At 41.5% G+C, this 22,353-nt stretch overlaps 3 protein-coding genes across 14 annotated transcripts; 1 reads left to right on the plus strand and 2 right to left on the minus strand.

The window, feature by feature from the left end:
• Window positions 1–802: 802 nt before the first annotated feature.
• On the plus strand, window positions 803–12,013 carry cep70 (centrosomal protein 70). Of its 5 annotated transcripts, none has more exons than XM_035520899.2 (18): window positions 803–842; window positions 1,354–1,387; window positions 1,804–1,903; window positions 2,209–2,332; window positions 3,451–3,631; window positions 3,940–4,115; window positions 4,415–4,474; window positions 5,072–5,195; window positions 5,371–5,459; window positions 5,888–5,965; window positions 6,236–6,320; window positions 6,716–6,814; window positions 7,213–7,377; window positions 7,787–7,936; window positions 8,594–8,762; window positions 9,040–9,154; window positions 9,385–9,464; window positions 9,572–12,013. In XM_035520899.2, the coding sequence occupies exons 2-18, from the start codon at window positions 1,379–1,381 to the stop codon at window positions 9,631–9,633; spliced, it is 1,866 nt and encodes a 621-aa protein (XP_035376792.2). In that variant the 5' UTR covers window positions 803–842; window positions 1,354–1,378; the 3' UTR covers window positions 9,634–12,013. The 5 variants fall into 5 exon arrangements, with proteins under 5 accessions (XP_035376792.2, XP_026883510.3, XP_026883511.3 ...); XM_027027709.3 differs by lacking the exon at window positions 803–842 and adding an exon at window positions 1,025–1,172; XM_027027710.3 differs by lacking the exon at window positions 803–842 and adding an exon at window positions 1,035–1,095.
• mmadhca (metabolism of cobalamin associated Da) lies at window positions 9,942–14,150 on the minus strand. 8 transcript variants are annotated; one of them, XM_027027711.3, is made up of 9 exons: window positions 14,083–14,143; window positions 13,868–13,940; window positions 13,194–13,233; window positions 12,945–13,083; window positions 12,533–12,753; window positions 11,232–11,340; window positions 10,880–10,995; window positions 10,613–10,699; window positions 9,942–10,258 (listed from the first exon to the last, which is right to left on the minus strand). In XM_027027711.3, the coding sequence occupies exons 3-9, from the start codon at window positions 13,200–13,202 to the stop codon at window positions 10,043–10,045; spliced, it is 897 nt and encodes a 298-aa protein (XP_026883512.3). In that variant the 5' UTR covers window positions 13,203–13,233; window positions 13,868–13,940; window positions 14,083–14,143; the 3' UTR covers window positions 9,942–10,042. The 8 variants fall into 8 exon arrangements, with proteins under 8 accessions (XP_026883512.3, XP_081562399.1, XP_026883516.3 ...); XM_081706273.1 differs by having other exon boundaries at window positions 13,194–13,228; window positions 14,083–14,130; XM_027027715.3 differs by lacking the exon at window positions 13,868–13,940 and having other exon boundaries at window positions 14,083–14,150.
• A 2,490-nt stretch (window positions 14,151–16,640) lies between these two features.
• LOC113588511 (keratin, type I cytoskeletal 42-like) lies at window positions 16,641–20,470 on the minus strand. Its single transcript, XM_081706076.1, has 7 exons — window positions 20,078–20,470; window positions 19,600–19,682; window positions 19,048–19,204; window positions 18,369–18,543; window positions 18,167–18,282; window positions 17,767–17,983; window positions 16,641–16,953 (listed from the first exon to the last, which is right to left on the minus strand). The coding sequence occupies exons 1-7, from the start codon at window positions 20,468–20,470 to the stop codon at window positions 16,835–16,837; spliced, it is 1,260 nt and encodes a 419-aa protein (XP_081562202.1). The 3' UTR covers window positions 16,641–16,834.
• Window positions 20,471–22,353: the final 1,883 nt, after the last annotated feature.

The raw sequence follows: 22,353 nt of genomic DNA on the forward strand, positions 1-22,353 counted from the left end.
TTTCATTCAGTCAAGCGCAACTGGTGAGCAAATTCAGAAGCTTTGCAAGAGCGAGGGAGGTTAAACAACCACCATCAGTGAAACACTGCTCATCCCTGCTTTGCCAACAACATCTTACACGATAAATACAAACAAACAGAAGCTGGCAAATGATGAAAAATGAGCTAAAAGAAAAGAATTAGACCGAGCCCGAGTTAAAACAGGGTTAAATATCAGAGGGGAATTTCAGAGATGGAAAGAGCTACAGGACCAAAAAGGTTTAAGCCCGATGCCGATTTAGCCATATTTCTGTGTGACAGGTAGCTCATCACACATGCGTGATTTATTTTCTATTTTTGAAAAAACCCACAAAGCTAAGATAGGAATGATTACAATGACACGCCGCAGTGAATTTCACATTGTACTGTTGTTGTTGCAGTCAGGCTAATGTTAGCTTGTTTCTGATGCTATGGATACTCATTAGCATTGTTGCATTTGGATGGTGCTGAAAATATCTTTGTGAACAGCCATATCAGTTTGGCATTTCTCTTGATATGTATGTGTCTCTGTGCTCTCACAGCTAAATATTCTAATAGGTTCACTGCAATAAGTGTGAGTTACTTATTTTACGGAATAGATATTACTGTAATTACTTTTCATGTCTAAAAGAATTATTTCTGCTTGTTTGTTGGCCAGCAATTTAGACATTTCACAACACGCACAGCAGCTTCGTGGGGGGTTAGAGGCGGGTCTTTGGGGGGGAGGGGCCTGGTATTCGTTCGAGGTTTCAAGCTTAGTTTCATTTTACCGATTGCAGCTTTAAAGAGGCCACTGGGGAAAAGGCGCAATTATATAGAGAACAGGTACCATCAGTTAACTAACTTTGGAATATCTAAAATGTGACTAGGTAGACTATCAAAGCAGCTATGGAACAGAATACACAATAAACTGACAATTCAATGCACATAAACAGTCAAAACAAGATTAAGGTTAATAGCGTTTCAAACGCTGTCCTGCTATTGGTCCACATTCAGGAAGTGAACGGCGGCGTCACTTCCCGCAGTTATTTGAAACCACAAAACAGGCTAACCTTTGTTTAGCTACATTTCCGAAACCGTACGTTAAAAAATAACGAGAAATTGAACCGAAAAATGCTTAGTCATTGATATATAATCTGTTGCTTTTCAAATCGCGTAAGATACGTTTCTTCAAATGTAATCACAACGTTTGCTAACTAACCCTAACTAAGATAAGTTTGTTTATAACATAACGCACCCCATCTAACTTATTAAGCCGTAAATAAAACTAGGCTAGCTACGTCATGTTAACCTTACGCATATTTGAGTAAAATCTGCATATAACTCTAATTACCAGAACTCGTCAAAGACAAGAGGACACAATGGAGAACGTAAGTAGTTGTCGAGGAGCTATAACCCTGCCAGTCCTAGCTAGTAATCTGATCGTCCCCAACCCTCTCTGCGTGCTCAGACTGAAACCATCCTCAGTCCAGCCTCGTCCACTGAGGAAGACACTCCGCTGCACTGTGTGCATCCAGCAGACGAGACCCTGTCACCCTTCTGTGCTTTTCCGTGTGTCTGTCTGTGTGTGTGTGTGTGTGTGTGTATATGTATATATATATAAAAGTCGTGATAAAAGATGGAGAGGGGATCTTTTCAGTCCAGGGACAAGACGTATGTGTTTCTGTGGACCTGCAGCCAGTTTCAGGTAGCTGTGCGTGCCTGCCGCTGGATGCAGCTAGTCGCGCGTTGCAGCCCGCGCAGCGCTGTGCACGTAGTTACCGTGGCGTGTCGGTTTGACCCGCAGCGGGAGCAGACGGAGTGGGGCGCCGTGAACCGGCTGCTGCGGCGTCACGGATTCGGCGCCGTTCGCTTCGCGGATCCGACCGAGAACAAGAACCTGGCAGGTGGAGTACAAGAGGGAGAACGTCTCGCGCCTGAGCGCGTGGCTGTAGCTACCACGTAATGACATGTGTCGGTGAATCGGTAACCGTGTAGTTGTCGCTCGCGGCAAGATGACGGCATCTGATGCGTGACGCTAGTCGTTCTCAGTGCCAAGATGCCGCATTACATTTGAGCATTTGCAAAAGTTAAGTGCAAACTGGACCGTGGTTGCGTACAATGTACAAATGAAGAGGAATAAAAAAAAAATAGTGTCGTTATTACCTTGTGATTGTTCTGCTCTATTGGTGGTTGTCGGTGACTGGCTCAGACCTGGTGCTTTTGGAGAAGGAGACCTCGGCTGAGCTGCGCGCCACGCTCAGCAGCATGCTGGCGGACTCGGAGAGGAGGCAGGCGCTCATCCAGGAGCTCCTCCAGTCCAACGGCCGACTGAAGTAAGCACCGCACCGTTATCCGCTCCGCAAAAAAAGAAACCCGTTTGAGTTGGTGCTGTGTAATGTTTGTTCACTCATATTTGCTTGGGCAAATTTGTGCAAATTCTTTTTTTTAAATTAATATATTGCTGTGTGGCGTTAAACTGTCACACCAAGCATGCATTAGTGGGCTTTTAATAATTGCAAGGCGAATCACAATAATGATATGGAGCATTATAATCACAATATGTTCTATGAATATTTTGCAGCTCTAGTTTAAGTTACAGTTAATACCATGAAATAGATATTTACTGGTGAGTATGTCTGGGTGGTAAATTCCCACGTCAGGTCATATGTCTTTTGGTGGGGGGTTGAATATCAAGTACATTGACTGGAAATTACAGTCATAATAACACTTGTGATAATTTCCTGAAGAGAGCAGAGGGCCAATTTAATTCTGTATTCCACGTAGTTAATAATGTAGACCCCCGTAACGGTTTGTGGCGCTGTTCACCTGTTGCCATCTGATATTCTGTAGGCTGAGATGAGTGAAATGGTGCGCGACTGGGGTGGGGGGATTCTGATCAACAACTCCAAACCTTTTCTTACTAAATCTTGACTGTGCCAGGATGACAGTTTAACAATTCACACCTAGAAAAATCTGCAGCATTGGCTTATGTTTTTATCATTAACAATAAGATTATTTTAACAGTGTTATTTAAGCATTAAGATTATTGTTGATTAAATTATTAATTTCACTGAATAATTTCAGTTTTGGATGTTCACTAGTTGTACTGCAGTGTCAGATGTTGATATCAAGTGTTGATATGAAAATGTAGTGTTATCCTACCGTGCAGATGACATTGAGCTATTTTACTGCTCTGTAAGGCTTTGGGCTTCTACCTAAAATTGGGTTTTTGGTTAAAATAGCAAACTTGTTCTAAACACACCTACACAATTGTGAAGATCTCTCAGAAGCTGGAGTAATTAACTTCCAAACACACTGATGGTGAATCTTGGTCAGTTCCTAACCTCAAGCCTGTGTTGTCATTTTAAGCGATTACCCGCTAACACCAATGAGCCACTGATGTTATTGTGTCTGATTGGTTACCGATGTCACTGCTGACTTCCTGTCCCAGGGAGGAAGTGGAACAGCAGCAGGTGCGGGCGACACGGCATTGTCAGAGAGCGGTGGAACTGGAGCGCACACTAGCCGAGGTCAAGGTCAAGGTTCAGAGCTTGGAGGACTCGTTCATCAGCAAAGCAGCCCAGCAGCATAGCCAGCTCGAGCAGCAAAAGCAGGACAAGGCAGACACGGAGGTAGCCCAGAAACAGTTGCCGTGGGAACGGGCAACGTATTTGAAACCATTTTGCGCAATATCGTTCTGTGAAGCTCTTAGAGGCTTTAAACGTATCAGGTCCCTGGTTCCAATCTCTGCCAAGCAACTCTCTCTAGAGTCTCTGGAATGGTGGAAATATCGGTGTAATTGTTCTTGGAGGTCACTGGTTAAGTTTATTGTGTAGGAATAGTGTTACGTAGTGACAGTAAAACATGCTAAAGAACTTCACAAAGATAGTAAAACATGAATGTGTGTCGTAGGAATCTGTATATGTGCCTGTGTGTGTAGAAGCGCTGCCAGAGCCTGCAGCAGCAGCTGAGTGAGCAGAAGGAGCAGCTGTCTCAGGTGCAGAAGAAGCTCCACCACGCCGTGACCCAGGAGGAGAAGCGCATCTCCCGCCAGACTCGCGCCTTCCAGCGGCTCCAGGGCCGGCCCCCCGGGCCCCACTCCCCCTCCGACCAGCTGTGAGCCTGCACTCGCACTAATACAGCTACACCCTCTCCCCTCCCACTGTGTTTGATAATACTTTGATGCGTTGTAATGGGTTTCTCACTTCCACTGCTGGTGGTCCCCAAATTGAATACTTTAACCATGAATGTTTGCACCCACTTTCAAATGTGAAACACCTAGAGAGATTCTCTTAAAAACAAATTGGTTAACATAACTGCTGAAGTGGAGTATAGTCCACTGGGTGGAATGAACTGTCCTCTGTTAGGAGGTATAGCTTGAGACTCCTCTGACATTCTGCTTGTTTTCCCTGAAGAATCCTGGATGTCATTGATATTTATGAATCCCAAATGCAGCAGTTGCAGAACAAACTTAAGTGAGTACATGAGCTCAGATTTTACATTTTAACGATATGTCACCTCACAGTAGTATACAAACTATTCTTATTAAGGTAAATGTTACCACAAATGTTACTGTTATTTATTAACAATAACACATTAATAAATAATCAAAACACCACTAAATCGATGGAAATAGTAAATTTAAAGTACCAACATAGAAAAAACAAAAGAAAGTAAAAATAATTCTGAATACAGACAATAGCTTGTAACCTCTCAGTAAGAGGAAAAGGATCAAATTCTGAATATTATTAGGACTTGCAAAACTCTGAACTCGCAAGTATAAATTAACATTTTTCCACTCACATGTACAAAAAAAATGTTTTTTGAGCTGCCACATCTGGATGTTTGGAATACTGCCCTTAAATTTGAACGCATCAGTTTCACGTAGAGAAACTTATTTATCCTTAAATAAAGAGAGAAGTGGTAGTCGGAAAAATGGCGGTGTTAATTTTAGGAATTTAAAAAAATACTATAAAATGATCAGTTAATGAAGTTGCTAATGGCAACATCATTCAGTGTTAGCCACTGTAGCATTTACGTGTCTCGTTAACCCTCACCGCCTTCACCTGAAGGAGCTGTCAGAGGAAGAGGTCATGTGAGAATGACTCCTCAGATGTCCAGACGACCACCCAAGAGACCAACACTGACACCTCCACCTCTTCCCTGGCCTCCTCCAGCTATAAGGCCCTGCTCAAGGTTCTCCTTCTCTCTTTGAGTCTTTCTCTCTGGCTCTTTTCTGTTCGGTAATAACTGTCCACCTGGCTGTAACGCTTCCGTGTGGCCCATCTGGAGTGTGCGGGACTACTGGGAGGTCCCGCTGCTGTGTCGGTGCAAGTCGTGCTGTTGCTTTCTTTTCTGCCCTCCCTCCCAGTCCTACCAGGAGCAGCTGAGAAAGACCAAGGCTCAGCGGGAAGATCTGAAGGCTGAAATCCAGCGCCTCAAACAAGACCTGGAGTCTAGGTGCTCATTTATTCAGTCATTTAATGTTTCCCATCCATTCATCCAGTTTATTACAAGGTATTACTTTTTTTTTTCTTCTATTGCAAGAGAACATCAGCAATTTGGGAGGAGCCAATACACTTCACACATTATACAGAACTGTGGGATGCTTTCAGATAGACTGGACCAAGTTGTTGTATAAGACAAATGTAAGATGTGTACTGAACAGTGAAGGTCTCCTGAGTGATACAACTCTCAAAGGTTGCTCCCTATCGTTAGGAGATCATTAGTTTGTGTCTGAGAACCCAAGATAGCACAACTGGCCCTGCTGGTTGGGTGGGTGTGTTTTGTGGGTTAATGAAATAAACATTTCATGTTTATGGGTGTTTATGCTGGTTCTGCAATGTCACTTCTAAAGCACCACCTTGCTAAGCGTGTGTGTTTTGTAGGCCCACTCTTAAGGAACTGAAGTCCTGCAAACGGCAGCTGAGACAAATGGACCGGCTCATCCAGCAGAGCTGTGTCAGGCACGTGATTCTAAGCCATTACTGGATTTTACTGCAAATAGACTACAACAGTCAGGTTCACTGTACACACACATCCTCCTGGTGTCCAATTCCTACTTATCAACTTAAACTGATTGACTGTGTTGTTTCTAAATCAGACAGTGAGTTTGATAAATCTGTGTTAACAGTGATTGTGTAACTGTGTAACAACATGCTTATTTGAACTTTAAGTAGCCACAACGGTTTTGTCCTTGAGAGGCCTCCATTAGACAGATCTGTTCCCTTCCTCAGGCCAGGCCAGACACCGACGGCAGAGGAGTCTGTGGTATCGAGCACAGAGCAGCAGCACATCACTGACTGTCAGACATACCTCAAGGTACGTGCGGACAAGACCGCCTTGTTCCAGTGCTGTCTTGTTCTAGGGACGTAACGGTCTCAGCCACCTCCACAGACACAAACAACTAAAAGTCTTTACAGAAGAACTCGAGCGCCATCTGGGTGGTATTTATTGGTGATGGTCAGGATGTTCTTCACAAAGATTGTAGCTCATAGATGTGGAATTCAGGCCCCAGTGAGGCACAGTACTGCACAGTCTGTTGCTTTCTGGTTCAGCTAATTAAGGCCTCACTAATTGAGGTGAAGTGAATTGTGCCTTTGAGCTGAACGGTCAATAAGATATGATGAGGGTCCTCAACGATGATGTTTGGCAGCGCTGTATTTTCAATGAAAATGCAAGTGCTGTAGTTTGATGTTTTTTTCATTTCATTTTAGGAGATCTGCTTGGAGCTGAAGGTGTGTGATGTTAATCATGTCGTGTCTGCTGTTAAAGCTCGCTGCAAAGAGGCAGATGCTACCCTTGCACTCGAGAAGGTAACCGCACTCTGCTTCAGTGCTTTTATTATCCAGTTTAGCCATCCCAGGATATGAATTTCTGTAGGCAAGCACATATTAAATATACACAAACAAATACACGTAGGTGCAGTGGTTAAGGTATTTGACTTGTAATTGGACGGTTGCTGGTTCAAGCCCCACCACTGCCAAGTTACCACTGTTGGGCAAGACCCTTAACCCTCAATTACTCAAGCTGTACTCAGTCATAATTGTAAGTTGCTTTGGATAAAAGCATCACAATATGCTTTAAATGTAAATATTAAAAATGCCATTTCTGACATTTTAGCGTTCAGAAAATTTGCCGAACCTTGTCGTGAAGGTTGGGGAATTGTAGCAAAATGCTAGTTACAGAAACCATGTCATGCTTTCGTTGGCAGATCATTAGTGACATCACTGCCATCTTGACCAATCTAAGGGCCCCTCTAGGGTTGCTCAGGCAGCCTGTGGTTGGACAAGGCCTCAGAGACCACAGCCAGCAATGGGAGCTAGAGTGGATTCTCCCAACGCTGGAATTCTGGAGTCAACAACTCATCTGTCTTCCAGTTAGCTTTCTCCATCAAAACACACAATTCTGTGATTTCATCACCTTGGCTACAACTTTAATGACTTGTTTAAAGAAGCGGTCAATTATGATTTTTTTTTTCTCGTATGTTATAAATAGGAAGATTTAATATTTGTCTGCACACAGATCTGGTAAGCACTCTGCTCTGTCAGGCCCAGGCTAAATGTGGGCTGTGCTGGTCTGATGAAGTTATGTCTGAAGCTGTCTGATGTCTGGATCTTAGCCAAAGCATTTTGCCTACCTGGACTTATGTTTATTCAGGGAAAAAAGCCTTTGAATTTTTCCATTGTTTCTGTGACAGCTTTTGATAGCCCTCCTTTTGTTGATCCCTGTACCTACACACACACACACACACAAACACACACACAAACACACACATTCTTTTTCAGGATCTTCACCGTTCTCTGGGCAGACTGGTGAAAAGGCTGTTGCCATGGCAGCCAGAGGACACAGTGAGCAGCCAGTGTGAGAGCGTGAAGGTGGAAGACCTGATGCTGCTAGTGGAGACACTGCTGGAAGAGACGTTGCCTGGTGACGGGGTTCGTTCTTCACACTTCACCCCGAGTGTTTCTAAACATGCGATTCCCAAAGCCCAGGCCCCGCATGTTTACAATAAAACACATTGTGTACTCAGTACAAACTCAAAAAATACATTTCCTTCAAAATAGCTTTGCATTTTCTGAAGGTTTATAAACCCCAGGATGATGTTGGATCAAACTCAAATTGAAGGTTGCAAATTTTAAAACCTTTTAATCTGAATAGTTAAAACTCTTTTGAAAGGAAAAAAATGTCAAAATTAGTTTTATTACAAACAGATCTGTTACTTAAGATGTGGTTATAAGAACTTTGCACACTTCTCAGCTATGCTAATAAAGTAATGCTTCTTTCAGATTCTGCCACAGATAAACGTGAATAAAGGTTGGTTTAGTGCAGTGGGTAACAACACTGCCTCCACTGTGGGGTTCGATCCCTGTCCGGTCAAGTGCTCTGTGCTGTACCAATAAGAGTCCTTGGGCAAGACTCCTAACACTACACTTGCCTACCTCTGTAACATGATTGAAAATTGTATGTTTTCTGGATAAGAGTGTCTGCCAAATTTGTTAAATGTTAAATCCTACTGGAGTTCAGTTAGCAGGGTGTTAGCGTGAAGGGTCTAGCTCACTGGACGGCTCCTTCATTTTGCTGTGTTCGTGCAGGTCCTACGTAGTCCAACCAGACACACACTGGAGGCCATGGTGTCTCACTTTCAGAAGCTGTTTGATGCCCCCAGCCTGAGTGGCGTGTACCCTCGCATGAACGAGGTCTATACCAGACTCGGGGAGATGACCAATGCCATGAGGAACCTCAAGGATGTTCTGGATATGGGTGGGTACCACACCCTAGCAGTACAGCTTGTGAGACCGACCCGATATACGTTAACCCTAATGTTAGACTGAGAAGGGTTTTTCATCAGGGATTCTGTATTGTATAATTGGTGCAAAACTAGAAACAAGACACCGGATGTGTCATCATCTCACACTGATAGTGTGTAACTGGATCCTTAACTGGTTTACACCTTTGGCAAGTTGTATAGCTACATGTGATTCACATCTGCGTTGTAATCTGAGTGTCAGGATTCTTTCCTTTGTGTCAAACTTGTTAGATGAGAGAGCACCCCCTAGTGAGGTTGTCAATGCAGTGGCCAGAATTGTATCTTCTGCTGAGGCTTTTTCTGGCCAGCACTTGCACGACCTGCTGGGAACCAGTGACATTGACAGGTACACAAACTGACTAGTCATTACTACTGTAATATACACTGTCATGACTATCTAAGTACAAGGTTTTTTTGACTGAATGTTTTGAGATATTTTTGTATAGCAGAATTAAGAAATATTTTGAGGGCATTGTGCCAGTGTTTAGGTTAACTTGTCCCATACATATTTTTTTGGTACGCAGCTTTCTGTGTGTGTGACGAGTTGTGAATTAATGCACCTAGTTCTCTGTCCAGCATTATTGTGAAGCTGAAGGAACATGAAGAATTCTTTCCTGCCTTCCACACATTGGTCGTGGAGCTGCTGCAGACACTGGGTAGGGCAGAGCCTGCACTGCTTTGTTTCCGCTGGAGGTGAAACCCCCCCCCCCCCCTTTTTTTTAAATAACAATGTACTTCAAAGATGTTTTTCTTCTCTTTTCAGATGCTGAGAGCCTTGATGACATTGTACCGGTAGTGAAGTCTCTGAAATCGCTGGCAGAATGACATTTTAATAGACATTTTAATGGGAACCTTTTTGTGTGGACTTATTTGGTTTGATTTATTTTACCATTAACCTGTTTGTAAGCTTTCATAAATTAAATGCTGACTTTCGTTTCTTTTAACAGTGGTGTGGATTAACGGTCCCTGTTCACACCAGTCTGGCTAAAGGGGTACATTACCTAATGTTACTTGTAGTGCCCAATGAAGGAAAAAAAATGAACACTTTATGGTCCACAATGATAACAAACCCCTATTTTCATAATTACCAGTGTCCATATCTTAAATAATTTATTACAGTCCTCACACTGTCACATGAGTAACGGCCAATTTTTATTCAAACCCAACCCCCCTTCTGACTCAAGTAATAAATTACTTTAGTGGTGGCATGCGCTTGTATATGACCCATGCCGTCTCAGTCTACCTCCTCGGGGTCAGCAGACTGTCCTGTGAGCCTCTCCATAACGATGCTGGTGGAAGGGGCATTGGTGAGCAGCGTCCCCACGAAAACGGGCGTGTCCTTCAGCACATGACGGATGACTCTACAGGAAGCTAGGTCCTCAATGTGGAACCCAGATGGGTGAGAATGCTCTGGCTGCAGAATAGACTCATGTAACGGTGCGCCAAAAAACTAATGGGGGATGAAATAAGAGATAAAATGGCATATAAGACTGAACAGTTAAGGATTAGCCTTGGTATAGACCTGATTTATGTCAAATTTAAGATATTACTTATACGTTTATTATTTGTCAGTAATGATGCTCTATACTACCAGATTTAGCTGTAAGCGCTAACTCATGTTGTCCCTTAAGATGAAAAACACTATACAAGCATAACTTTAGACAAACTAACAATTAAATATCCTTATTAAAATAAGAAGTTAAATAGTACTTTAATGATCACAATAGTTTGAAATGCCTTTGTTATGATTAAAAGGAGCTGTAACTGCCAGAAAGAGAGCAGAATACCACCCATGAGTGCTTACAGCTTTGCCGGATGATGGGTCTATGAAGTCGGCCCAGTAACCGCCCCTCCACAGCATAAAGCACATCTCCTTAGCACCACTAACAAACTGCAGGGGAGACATGTGGTGTTCAGCTCACCATCCCAATGCAAAAACTGAGGCCTGTGTTCAGGCCCTTACCCTGCTAATAATGCATTATAATAATAACAACAACAATAACAATAAGCCCCCTTTGGTGTGTGTGTGTGTTGCCATAACCATTCAAGTCTGAAATATCACCATGCTTACTTTATCTAGCAGCTGTTCTCTGTCCAGTTGTTCTGTGTGTGTTGCTGTTTTTTTCTGGGTTACTGTGACAACAGTAATGGCATTGGTAGGAAGTGCTGGGAAAAACGACTCTAACTCTGTAAAATAAATAAATAAACAAATAAAGGTGACCACGTCATCATACAGTTGATTACATGCAAAGGCAAACGGGACTGTCCAAATGAGCACCGGCATTCTCGCCCACTCCATAACAGGAAACGGGACATAGTGTATTTACCAGCCCTGTGGCACTTTCTTGTTCTTGCCAGATGGAGAGCTGGTGAACTAGGAGCTCACTGCATCAGTTTAATATATGTGCAGAAGAAAAGCTCACCTTGCTTTAGTAGCTCTGGGCAGGAATGCATTGAGCACTCTACATCACATTGGGCAAAATATGTCTCTGCTTTACAGACGCTCTGGGTCCATACGGACACTTCTTTACTCTGAAAAGAACACAGATCAAATGGTGATATCTATATGGTGTCACAGCAGTGACTTTGGATGACCTGCCACAAGATTTAAAGGTCAAATGAGTATACAATGTTGTTTGTTGTTTTTTTTTCCTCCCCGGTCAAACAGCCTTCTAAATATGTGTAATGTGGAAATTCCACTAATTTTCTGAAATATGAAAATTAATATTAGCTGTAGCATAAAATTATTTGAAGTAAATCAGTGTATTCACATGCATTCATTAGTCTGAGAACAGCATGAAAGCAGAATTTGTCAGTAATCTGACTAAGGTGTTGATATGCACTTTAGTAAACAGGTAATGGGAAAACTCGAAGATTACATGAGTAGGCTACAGTAATCTGAACTCTGCCTCGCAGCCTCCCAGTAAACTCACAGAAGCAGTAGCATGTGGCAAACTTATATTGTTCCGTATTTCTAACTATCTAGGAGATGATGAATGTTCAGTTTTCATTTCTGAAAATACGCACTTAGATTCATTATCGCTGCAGAAGTGTTTTGGTGTTGCAATTTCATGGCTGTTGTTCAATGTTGCTCATAGTTTTCCAGTAGCATTTTGTCAACTTGTCAGATTTGGTAATTCTGATCTAAAATCAGAGTATGCTGTTTACATGACTATGTGAATAACAGAATAAATGGAGAAATCTGCTAGTGACTGGATTACTGAGTGCATGTATATGCCCTCACTGTGAGCAACAGCGAGAGAGGATCTATGGACTTTGTTTATCCTGATAATATAGATAGTTAGCCACTATATGCAATTTATAAAATGAAACAACTACCATTAATCTGTCAATTATTATTAAATAACTAGACAGCAAATATACCTTTAATCCATTTCGATTCTGTGGAAATATTCCTACTGTTACAGATTTACAAACCTATATAACAGATTAAAAAGGAATTTTTTATATTGAATTGCCAGAAACAGTGCAACCGATCACACAATTCTTTATCAAAAGCTCAATGTTAAATATTTTTTCAACCATGTCTCGATTTAGACTTCAGAACATTAGAGGATCACTTTTCTAGACATAAAAAAATCTCTCTACAAAAGCCTATCAGTGGGAAATTCTTGCTGGAAGGACAACTTAATCCTAAACTATGCTTCAATGTGTCCAGAAAAGCAAGCCAAAGCCTGCCCTGGGATTTATGACAGCTGCTCACCTGGTATTCACTAACGAACTGCGTGAGCACAAACTCATGTCTTTCGCTGCTGGAAGGGGTAGAGAGAATGTCAGGAACTACCCGGTGTGCCAGCGACACCCACTGGTCGCCTGTGCCACCCAGGTGACAATCAAACCCCACGTTGCCCGGCAACTGGAAACGCTTGTCCTGAGGACCAAAAGGGCCCATGGTCTCATCAGGCCACACAGTTCTAGAATCTACTAGACAGACAGACAAACACACATAAGCTCAGGAAGGTTACCTGATTCACAATTCACAAGACACACCTCTATCATTAGTCTGTTGCAATTAACTCGTATCTCGTATCATTTATAGCCCACAATAGCCTTTTACCGTAATAACAGGAGCATCACACAGACAAGACAGGCATGATACAGCCTACAGCGGTTACCTGAATCGTGAGATGAAACCGCTACATAAGGCTCATCCGATCCAGAAGATCCAGCCGTGGAGGAAAGTCTGAATGCTGATACAATCCTCTGGGCTACGGCCTGGCCCACAGACAACTGCCTGGCCCTCCTGCAGAGCGCCTGTGGACCACAGCATAGAAGCAGACCGTTACTATAAGCACGCCTGACAGTAGTGCCTACATCAGAATGTATGTACACTGTAATGAACGTGAGGTAAATGGGATACTTACACTCGCCATGCTGGCAGCCGTGGCCCCCTGTAATCCTACCCTGTGGAAACGTAAAGCACTTTAGACGTTGCGTGTGGAAGAGCAGCCGTTAACTTGACACCAAGAACAGATCTCGAATACACACTTTATTAATTTGTTGGCCTCGAAATGTTTTGCCGAGACTCGCTCTGTACTGGTTTTGACTCGGACCCCTAGCCGCTGGAAAATATCACAACGACTTAACCGCGATTAAATAAACAAGAAGAAGCCACCATAGCTTCAATTCGACTCTTTAGCGTTTCCAAATTCAAAACATAATCTTGAGTCTTAAACTTCATCTAATGCAGTTCCCGTAACAAGCTATAAATGCAACCTGTCATCCACGCATCCAACATCCACCCCTGGGAGAGAGACCAGCAGAGAACAGTTAACGCTATAAACGTTACAAAAATATTTTACACGTTGACATGAGCAATCAAAGCTTTTGTTTGCTAACCGAAACCGTGTTTTGGGGAACACTAGCAGGTCACGTAGCTAGCTATATTTTGTTTAGTTTTACTCAAAGCAGTAGCTCGAAATATAGCTAGCCTTATCTTAACGTTTTTTTTCCTTCAAAAGTACCATAACTGGTACCACGTACTACATTATATCCGAAAGTGGAGTACAATAAAAACAAACCAAATGAACATGACTACCTGGTTCAGCCTCTCCGCGCTGGGCTTGTTAAGCTAGCTAGGTTAGCTTGGTTCGACCACTTTCATATTTTACCTTAGAAAAGATAGCAATTTTAAGTAAATTCACCTTAGCTGCGCACTGTAATTATGTCCAATATTATATGTGTGTCTGTGTAAAGTTAGATTATATTATAATAGAAAACAAATGTTCTTTCCTAGTTAGCAAGTCAGCTAACCTTGTTTTTGTTAATCAACAGCCCACCTTGCCCAAGTCAAACGTTCACGTCACTGGACTGGAGTATTGGTAATACCACCCTGTCATAATAAAAGACTCCTGCTCGATTACGTTCTGCTGAAAAGTTAGTCTTTTGTTGTAGTTGTTTGTCCCGAAAGCAGGTAGTATTCCGGAAAGTGGGTTTAACAAACATTAAAATCATAAACCATAAAATATTTGCAAAAGATGTGTACAAAGGTAAAAAAAAAATGCATGTCAGCTACATGTGGTAGCATGCACATTTCCTAATAAACTTATAATAGTTCCTTAATATACACGGTATTTCATAATAAAAACCTATTTACACATACGAATAGAAATCTTTACATACCATTATCGCGCAGGCATTGACAAAACATTTTCTTCTAAATAATGGCTTTTTCACATTACACTTGCTTTTCTCCCTTATCAATAATAGTTATAATTATAAATAATAATAGTAGTCATCAATAGACTAATAATAATAGGTTATGTAATGCTACATCACAAGTCACAACAAGTTTGAACAAGGCACATCACTTTATGTCATTGTCTTATGACATAAAGTGACGTGCCTTGTTCTCGCCAGTCTTTGAGACAGAGGGTACCCCTGCCTTATGTCTCTTATGACATCACAGTCAGAGCCTGGTGCAGTCTGGCCCAATGCAGGTCTAGAGTCAGGATAAATATAGGTTAGAATCATAGACCCAGCCTGCTTCAGGTGCCTGTGTGGACTCCGTGTCGGCCCTGAGGAGGCACTTTGCTGTATGTTTTGGGCTTGTTCAAAGACAAATGCTTTTTCAAGTCCCCGCGCTAATGCAGACTGTAGTATTTTCCTCCACCCTTTCTGTATCTGCTCCATCCATTTAACCTCCTGCATTTATAAGTTGTCTGATCCCTGATGATGATACGTCTCCTAAAATGAAGACGCTTCCACCACCATGTCTCTGCACTGGAATTGTGATCTCTGTGCAATTTGTCATGTAAGTTTAATGCATTTAGTTTTAGACTTCAGTTTTTAGTTTGATTACCTTGTAGAATCCTTTTTTTTCTCATATGCCTTCTAACAAAAGTCCAGCCAAGATCTGAGTGTTTGTTTTCTTTTTTTTTTCTTTTTCTTTTTTTTTAAAAAAAGGATTATTCCCATACTTATGTACAAGCCAGAAATTGATGTCTCATACAGATTCTGTGAAAGGACTAGAAGACTGTAACTCCTTTAGATATGCATAGGCCTCTTTATATCTTACTGGATGCTGGCCAGTTCTGAGAATGGTTTAAAGCTGTTCCATGTTTTATCTATATCTTAAAGATAGACTTATCTGTGCTTTTATTTGTTTAATTATTTCTAATATCCTTGCCCTGACACATTTTCATCAAAAGCCTTGTCTCAAATTGCTCCATGTTGGGGTGTGACTGGGAAGTAATTGATATATTTAACTGCTCTCCCAGATACAGGTGTATTACTACTAAAATAATACATAACACTGTCGTTTCTAAATCCCCAGTCATCTAGTTTTAAAGTTAAACATTCAAATCTAAAATAAAAATGCAGACTTCAGAATTAGTAGAAGAGAATAGCTGGTCACGTCATTTATTGCAGGTTAACATTAACAAGCATTATTGAGGCACCCTATGGAGAATGTCTAACAGTCACACATTTCTATATATTTGTCACAATTAATTATGTATTCACCCCACCTTCTTTTATATATTAGTGTTTGCATTCGCCACCATTATATCCAAACCATACATTAGTCAATATATGCAAACTTATATCCAATACCCACACCAGTTGGAGCCCGTTACCACCACATTCCAAGAGAAAACGTCTCTTGACCTTGTCCTAAAGAAGATTGTTTTTCCATACAATCCTGAGCCTGGTGGAGAGGTCATATTTCTTACCCTGAGGTCCACCAAAGCCTACCCAGGATCCTTTGCAGACACCTCTGCCCTGCACGCAAATCATTCTGAAAGGACACAGAATCTCTATACTCCCTTATGTTATATGCTATTAATATAGCTAATGCAATTTTAGCCCTCTTTCCCCTGTAAACACTCTTTTTATTACCTGAACACCTCAACTGCACACATGTGGACTTCAGTCCAGGAATTATGTTATCTGGAGAAGAGAAAGAGCTGAATGCTTATGTAATCAATTGTTTTCTGTTTTTTATTTGTGATTTTTTTTATTGTGGATTTTGTACATTTTCACATTTCATTTCATTTATTTATTTTTTAACACTTTTAGACATTTCTGTTCATAAATGGCAGAACACTGTAATGTTGTGTTGTATCTTAATAAATTATGAAAAAGCCCAGCAGAAGTTGAATTCTACTTGACTTCTGTTCTAGTGAAGAATATCCATACTTGCTCCACAATCACCTGCTGCACTGATCTGAGTGGAGATGGTGTGGGTTCATAGTGGCAGGAGTCCTGATCCGGACTGTGGCTCATGAATAACAAAATGACATTTCAGCCCATGGTATGTGCACAGTGTCAGTGTGAACTCATAACCTGAAATGAAAGGCAGACAGTGAGGATCTGTGAATTTGATTCTTTATTTTGATGCTTTGTAAAAATATGCTTCAATGTTGCATATATATTCAGGTTACAAAACCACATCAAAGTTTCTTCACGTGTCCCTCCATCAGACACTTAAAGACAAATGCCATGGTTGGTTGGTTTTTGGTGACATGGTGATCACAGTGGTAATGTGGGAGGGGGGTGCTCTGGTTTATTTCTTCAGGACCTCCATGTCCACGTCCTCTGTGCGTGAGACCACCTTGCCATCAACCATCTCTTCGATCACGGTGCGTACGCGTTTAGTTATCACGGGTTCATCTGAAGGGGTGGGGAGGGGGACAATCATGAGGAGCTCAGCATGGAACACCAACATTCACAAAATGATTGTGCCTTGTCAAGCACTGCTGCCTGTTCAGTCTTTCATTCTCCTTTATTGTTTGTGGAACCACTTATCCAATTACTCAAGACCACTGATGAAAAAAAGACGATAATAAAGTGTCCTTTAATTATTACTGTATTCTTAATAATATCAAATAACTTACGTTTAGGAGGTGGGGGTGGAGTGATCTTGGTTTCATCGACCTTGGAAACAAATTTGGTATCTACAACCTTGGATTCAACAACCTTGGTCACTGTGGTTTTCCCATAAGAACTGAAGGAAGAGAAATGACAATTCACAAGAACAGAGGGCATCAGTCTTGTGAAACATCACCAAGTGCCTCCTTTTCAATGATGCACACAAAACACTCCTCGAGAGCTAATAGTGCTCCCTTATGGGAACCATGTGGTTGCTAAATGTAAGTGAATTTAAGTCAAATAATTAAATAAATTTGCATTTATAAAATGAAAACATTATATAATTCCATATAATAAAATATAAGACCTTTGTTTTGCAGATTTGTGGAAATTTCTATTTGCTAGAGTGTACCATATGTGTTATTAGCAGTACATATCTCTCTATGAATACAATCAGTAAAAGTTGTATCTAAATTGGCTTGATCAAACTAGTTTTACTTGTAACCACTTGTAACTATTATTATTTATAAACTGCATCAGGGAATACTGCAGTAAATGTACACATATTTTCAAAACTAATTCTGATAATTCCTTTAATGATGACAGTATAAATGCAGACTTACCCGGACTCTTCTCCCTCTAGCAGTCTCCTGTATTCTGCGATCTCCATCTCCAGCCTGGTCTTGATGTCCAGGAGCATCCTGTACTCACTGTCCTGCCTTTCGATGTCAGTGCGAATCTGGGTAATCTCGATCTGCAGGTTGTTGATCATGCCCTGCAGCTGGCTGAGCTTAAGGCTGTAACGTGACTCTGCGTCATGCAGCGTTCCCTCCAGAGCTGCTTTCTGTCCAATAGGAGGGGAGATGATAAGTGGGAGGAGTTATGATTACGACGCCACCCAAAAAGTCAATTTGATTGATGTGGGGTTTAAAGGGGTCAGTAAAACATAGTGAATTACAGTAAAACAGTGACTTGTAAGGAGAGAGAGAGAGAGAGAGAGAGAGCGTGTGTGTGTGTGTGTTTGTACCAGGCTGAGCTGAGACTGCAGCTCAATCTCCAGAGCCTGCAGTGTTCTCCTAAGTTCGCTGATCTCAATGTGAGATGTCTGTATCACCTGCGTGCTCTCCTTCACCTGCTGATTTACTTTGTCAAACTATCAGAGAGAAAGGAAGATGTCACAGATCAGACGAACAGCCTGAAAAGGATGCCTACAAAGGATCAAGTGGCACTCGTCTTCACCTTGGCTTTGTACCAGGACTCCATCTCTCCGCGGTTCTTCTCGACGATTCCCTCGTACTGGGTGCGGATCTCCTCCAGCATGCGGCTGAGGTCCTGTTGGGGTGGGGCGTCCACGTCCACATTCACTGAGCTGCTGGTCATGTTGTTCCTCAGGGTTGCCATCTCCTACAGAGCAGAGACATGAAGAACAGGCTCCATGTACAACTCTCTCAGGATATGGTTAGTCCTTCTTTAGTTCTAACATTACTCTCCCATGTGGAATATTTTGATCTCAGTATTGTTAAAGGAGTGATTTGATTCTGTTTGAATAATAACATAGTAAAGCACTAGTAAAAGTTAACATCCCAGTTAATAACAAAGTATTCTGTAGGTCAGGGAGAGTGGACCTGTCTTAAGAGGAGTGTTTTAAAATATTCAAACACTCTTTGCCTCCCTTGTGTGTAAACAAAAAATTGTGTAAACACTCTTTTGCCTCCCTTGAATCCTCGAGCCTGGGTACAAACAGCGCCATCTACTGGCGCTTTGCTTATACACCGTATTGGAAACGTGTATTAAATGGTAGCAGCCAATTAAATAATTGATGAAGCGTTGGAAACTTTTACTTATAATTTACCAAAGACGTGTGATGGGTAATGGTGGGTGGTGATGGGTGATGGGTGATGCTCGTACCTCCTCGTGGTTCTTTTTCAGGTACACAAGCTCCTCCTTGAGACCTTCGATGCGTATTTCCAGGTCCGACCGCAAAATCGTCAGATCGTCCAGGACCCGCCGCAGACCGGCGACGTCAGACTCAACGGACTGGCGGATCGTCAGCTCGTTCTCGTACCTGGTCATAAAAAGTTTTACCCGGTTACTACTTGCACATACACACACACACACAGAGAGAGAGAGAGAGAGAGAGAGAGAGAGAGAGAGAGAGAGAGAGAGAGCGACACATACACACACACACACACACACACACACAACACACACACACACACACACACACACACACACACACACACACACACACACACACACATATATATATATATATATATATATATATATATATATATATATATATATATATATATATATATATATATATATATATATGTATAAATCCTAATTAATGATTAGTAAATGATTTAACTGAATAATCTGTCGATTACCATAATAACTTTAGACATTACTTATACATATCATATTTAAATGAATAATGTTCTGAATAATACTGACTTGATTCTGAAGTCTTCTGCAGCGAGTTTAGCGTTGTCGATGTTAAGGATGATGCGAGCGTTTTCAAGGCTGGCCTTCTTGATCTGAAGAAGAGAAGTTTAGATTTTCCAAAAGTTGTGACATCGAAACAGTGAAAGGTTTAAAGAAAGGGTTCGCCTAAGACATGTAAATAATCATTGTATATGTAAATAATCTAATTTTCACCATATTCTGAGCGAGAATATCAACAGCTAAATTTACAAGTATGTTGAACCCAAGACGATAAATGGAAGTATTCTGCAGTAAATGTGTTTCTAGGAGCGTGCAAACAGAACGGTGAACCTAAATAGCGCGGTTGTGTAATAACAGTACCAGAGGGCATGGATTGTCAGTTATTTTAGAATTATGGATTTGCAAACAAACAAACAAATTAATAATAAAACGTGAGCTTGACAATTTTAAATTACTGCCACACGCTACATTATGCTGGGTTTCTTACCTTTTGGCGCAGTTCGGCGAGGGTAGCGAAATAAGGGCTGTAGTCTCGTTTGCCCACGGTCTTCTTGTCGGACCACTCCCGGATCTGGCGCTCTAGTTTGGCATTAGCTTTGTCCAGTTCGTGCACCTTGTTCAGGTAACTGGCCAGCCGTTCGTTGAGATTTTGCATGGTGGCCTTTTCGTTCAGAGACACGTTGAAGCCATTGTCAAATGTTTCATTCAGTTGAAATCCTTGCTTCAAACGCCCTGCTTGAGACACACGCACGACACTTCCGTCGGAACCTCCATAGACGCTTGATGAGCGAACGCTAGATGTGCGCGTTGAGTACCCCCCTGAGAGGGAGACTGAGGAGTTCAGACGGGATGCGGAAAAGTTGTAAGCCGCGCTGCTCATCGTTTACCCGGTTATTTCAGCCTTAACGATACCTGACTGTCGAGGACAACAGTTGTTCGTTATCAAGGGGGCTCTCTATATACTTATAACAGGGCGGGGTTCCATTAAGTTATTTACTGTGATGCATATCTCGGACACATGCATACAGGTATGTCCAGCACATGTCCAGCACATGTACAGCAAACGTTTACCCGTATTGGGCGTGGTGCGAATAACTACTTGCACTTTGAAAAGTTTTTGATTATCTGCACGACAAATGATAACACCGAACATCCCGGGAAGAAGGGTACCAATAACACCACTTTCTGGTTTCGCAGTATTTGGTTATTTGAATTCAGTTTTTGCAAGACGTTTCTGATCTTCAAAATATACAATTTCTGAAATACAACATTGTGCTGCCATAGACCCTTCTGGGAAACAAACAAACACACACACACACACACACACACACACACACACACGCACGCACGCACGCACACACACACACACACACACACACACACACACACACACACACACACACACACACACGCACGCACGCACGCACGCACGCACGCACGCACACACACACACACACACACACACACACACACACACACACCTGATTATAAGTGAAATTCACTTATACCACAAGCTCTATACATCTTTAACCTTAATGTAATTACATTTTTTTGATAATGGAACAGGAGCCTCATACACATATTTAAGTACAAACAAAGCTTCAGGCAGGATCATTCTGGTTTCTTAGAGGGAATGCGTTACGTTTCTGTAAAAAATCCACACCAAAGCATTGATCTGTTTGACTAAATGAGTAAATCCAGGCCAAACATGGAAACACCCATGGCAACCAAACTAATCAGTTATAAGATTTACCACATTGGGTTGTTTCACTCTCACTGAAAACAAAGTAAAAACCATTCCTCACATGTAGCCAAGTGATCTGCTGAGTTGAAGTTATGTGGGCGTCAGACAGACAGCTAGGACTTCACTCTCTACTTACATAATAAGCCTTGATGGTCTCCCGATCACTTCTTCTTTAACAGTTAAAGATCTTGGTGTAATTATGGATCAAAGCTCATGTAAATCATATTGCTAGGTCAGCCTTTTTTTCACCTCAGGAACATTGCAAAGATTAGGAACATACTATCTTTACATGATAGGGTCATGCTAGTCCATGCATGTATCACTTCAAGATAGGACTACTCTAATGCTTTACTATATGGCTGTACCAATAAGTGACTAAAGAATCTCCAACTAGTTCAAAACGCAGCAGCCAGAGTGCTTACTAGAACTAGAAATTTTGATCATATTACTGCTATCTTAGGTACATTACACTGGCTCCCAGTAAAATTTCATATTGATTATAAATTACCCCTAATGACATATAAAGCACTGAATGGCCATGGTACCTTTGCAAGCTCCTAGTGCATTATGACCGACCATGTCTGCTTAGATAAAAAAAAGGTGCAGGCTCTTTACTAGTACCAAGACTAAGAAAATCTAGCGCTGGGGGCAGATGGTTTTCAAGTTCAAGTTCGGTTTATTCGTCACATACGTAGTCATACACAGTATAACTCGCAGTGAAATGGTGGAGAGTGCTCTGTCCAAACTGAGGAAGAGAAACAGGGGTGCATAGAGAAAAATATATATATGCAGATAAATATATATATTCTATGTATGTACAAAGTAAATTAACAATGTATGTACAATATATGTATATTATGATTATATACACAATGTACAATGTATATGGTTGGGTATATATGTACACAATCTACAGAATGTACAGTGCAGGTGTAATATGGTTGGGTATATATGTACACAATCTACAGAATGTACAGATCCATTTTGTATAATAACATATCTACAGTTGTTGTGTAACA

This window comes from Electrophorus electricus, chromosome 23, assembly GCF_041902795.1.
Source record: "Electrophorus electricus isolate QZ-2024a chromosome 23, ASM4190279v1, whole genome shotgun sequence".
Lineage (NCBI taxonomy): Eukaryota > Metazoa > Chordata > Actinopteri > Gymnotiformes > Gymnotidae > Electrophorus > Electrophorus electricus.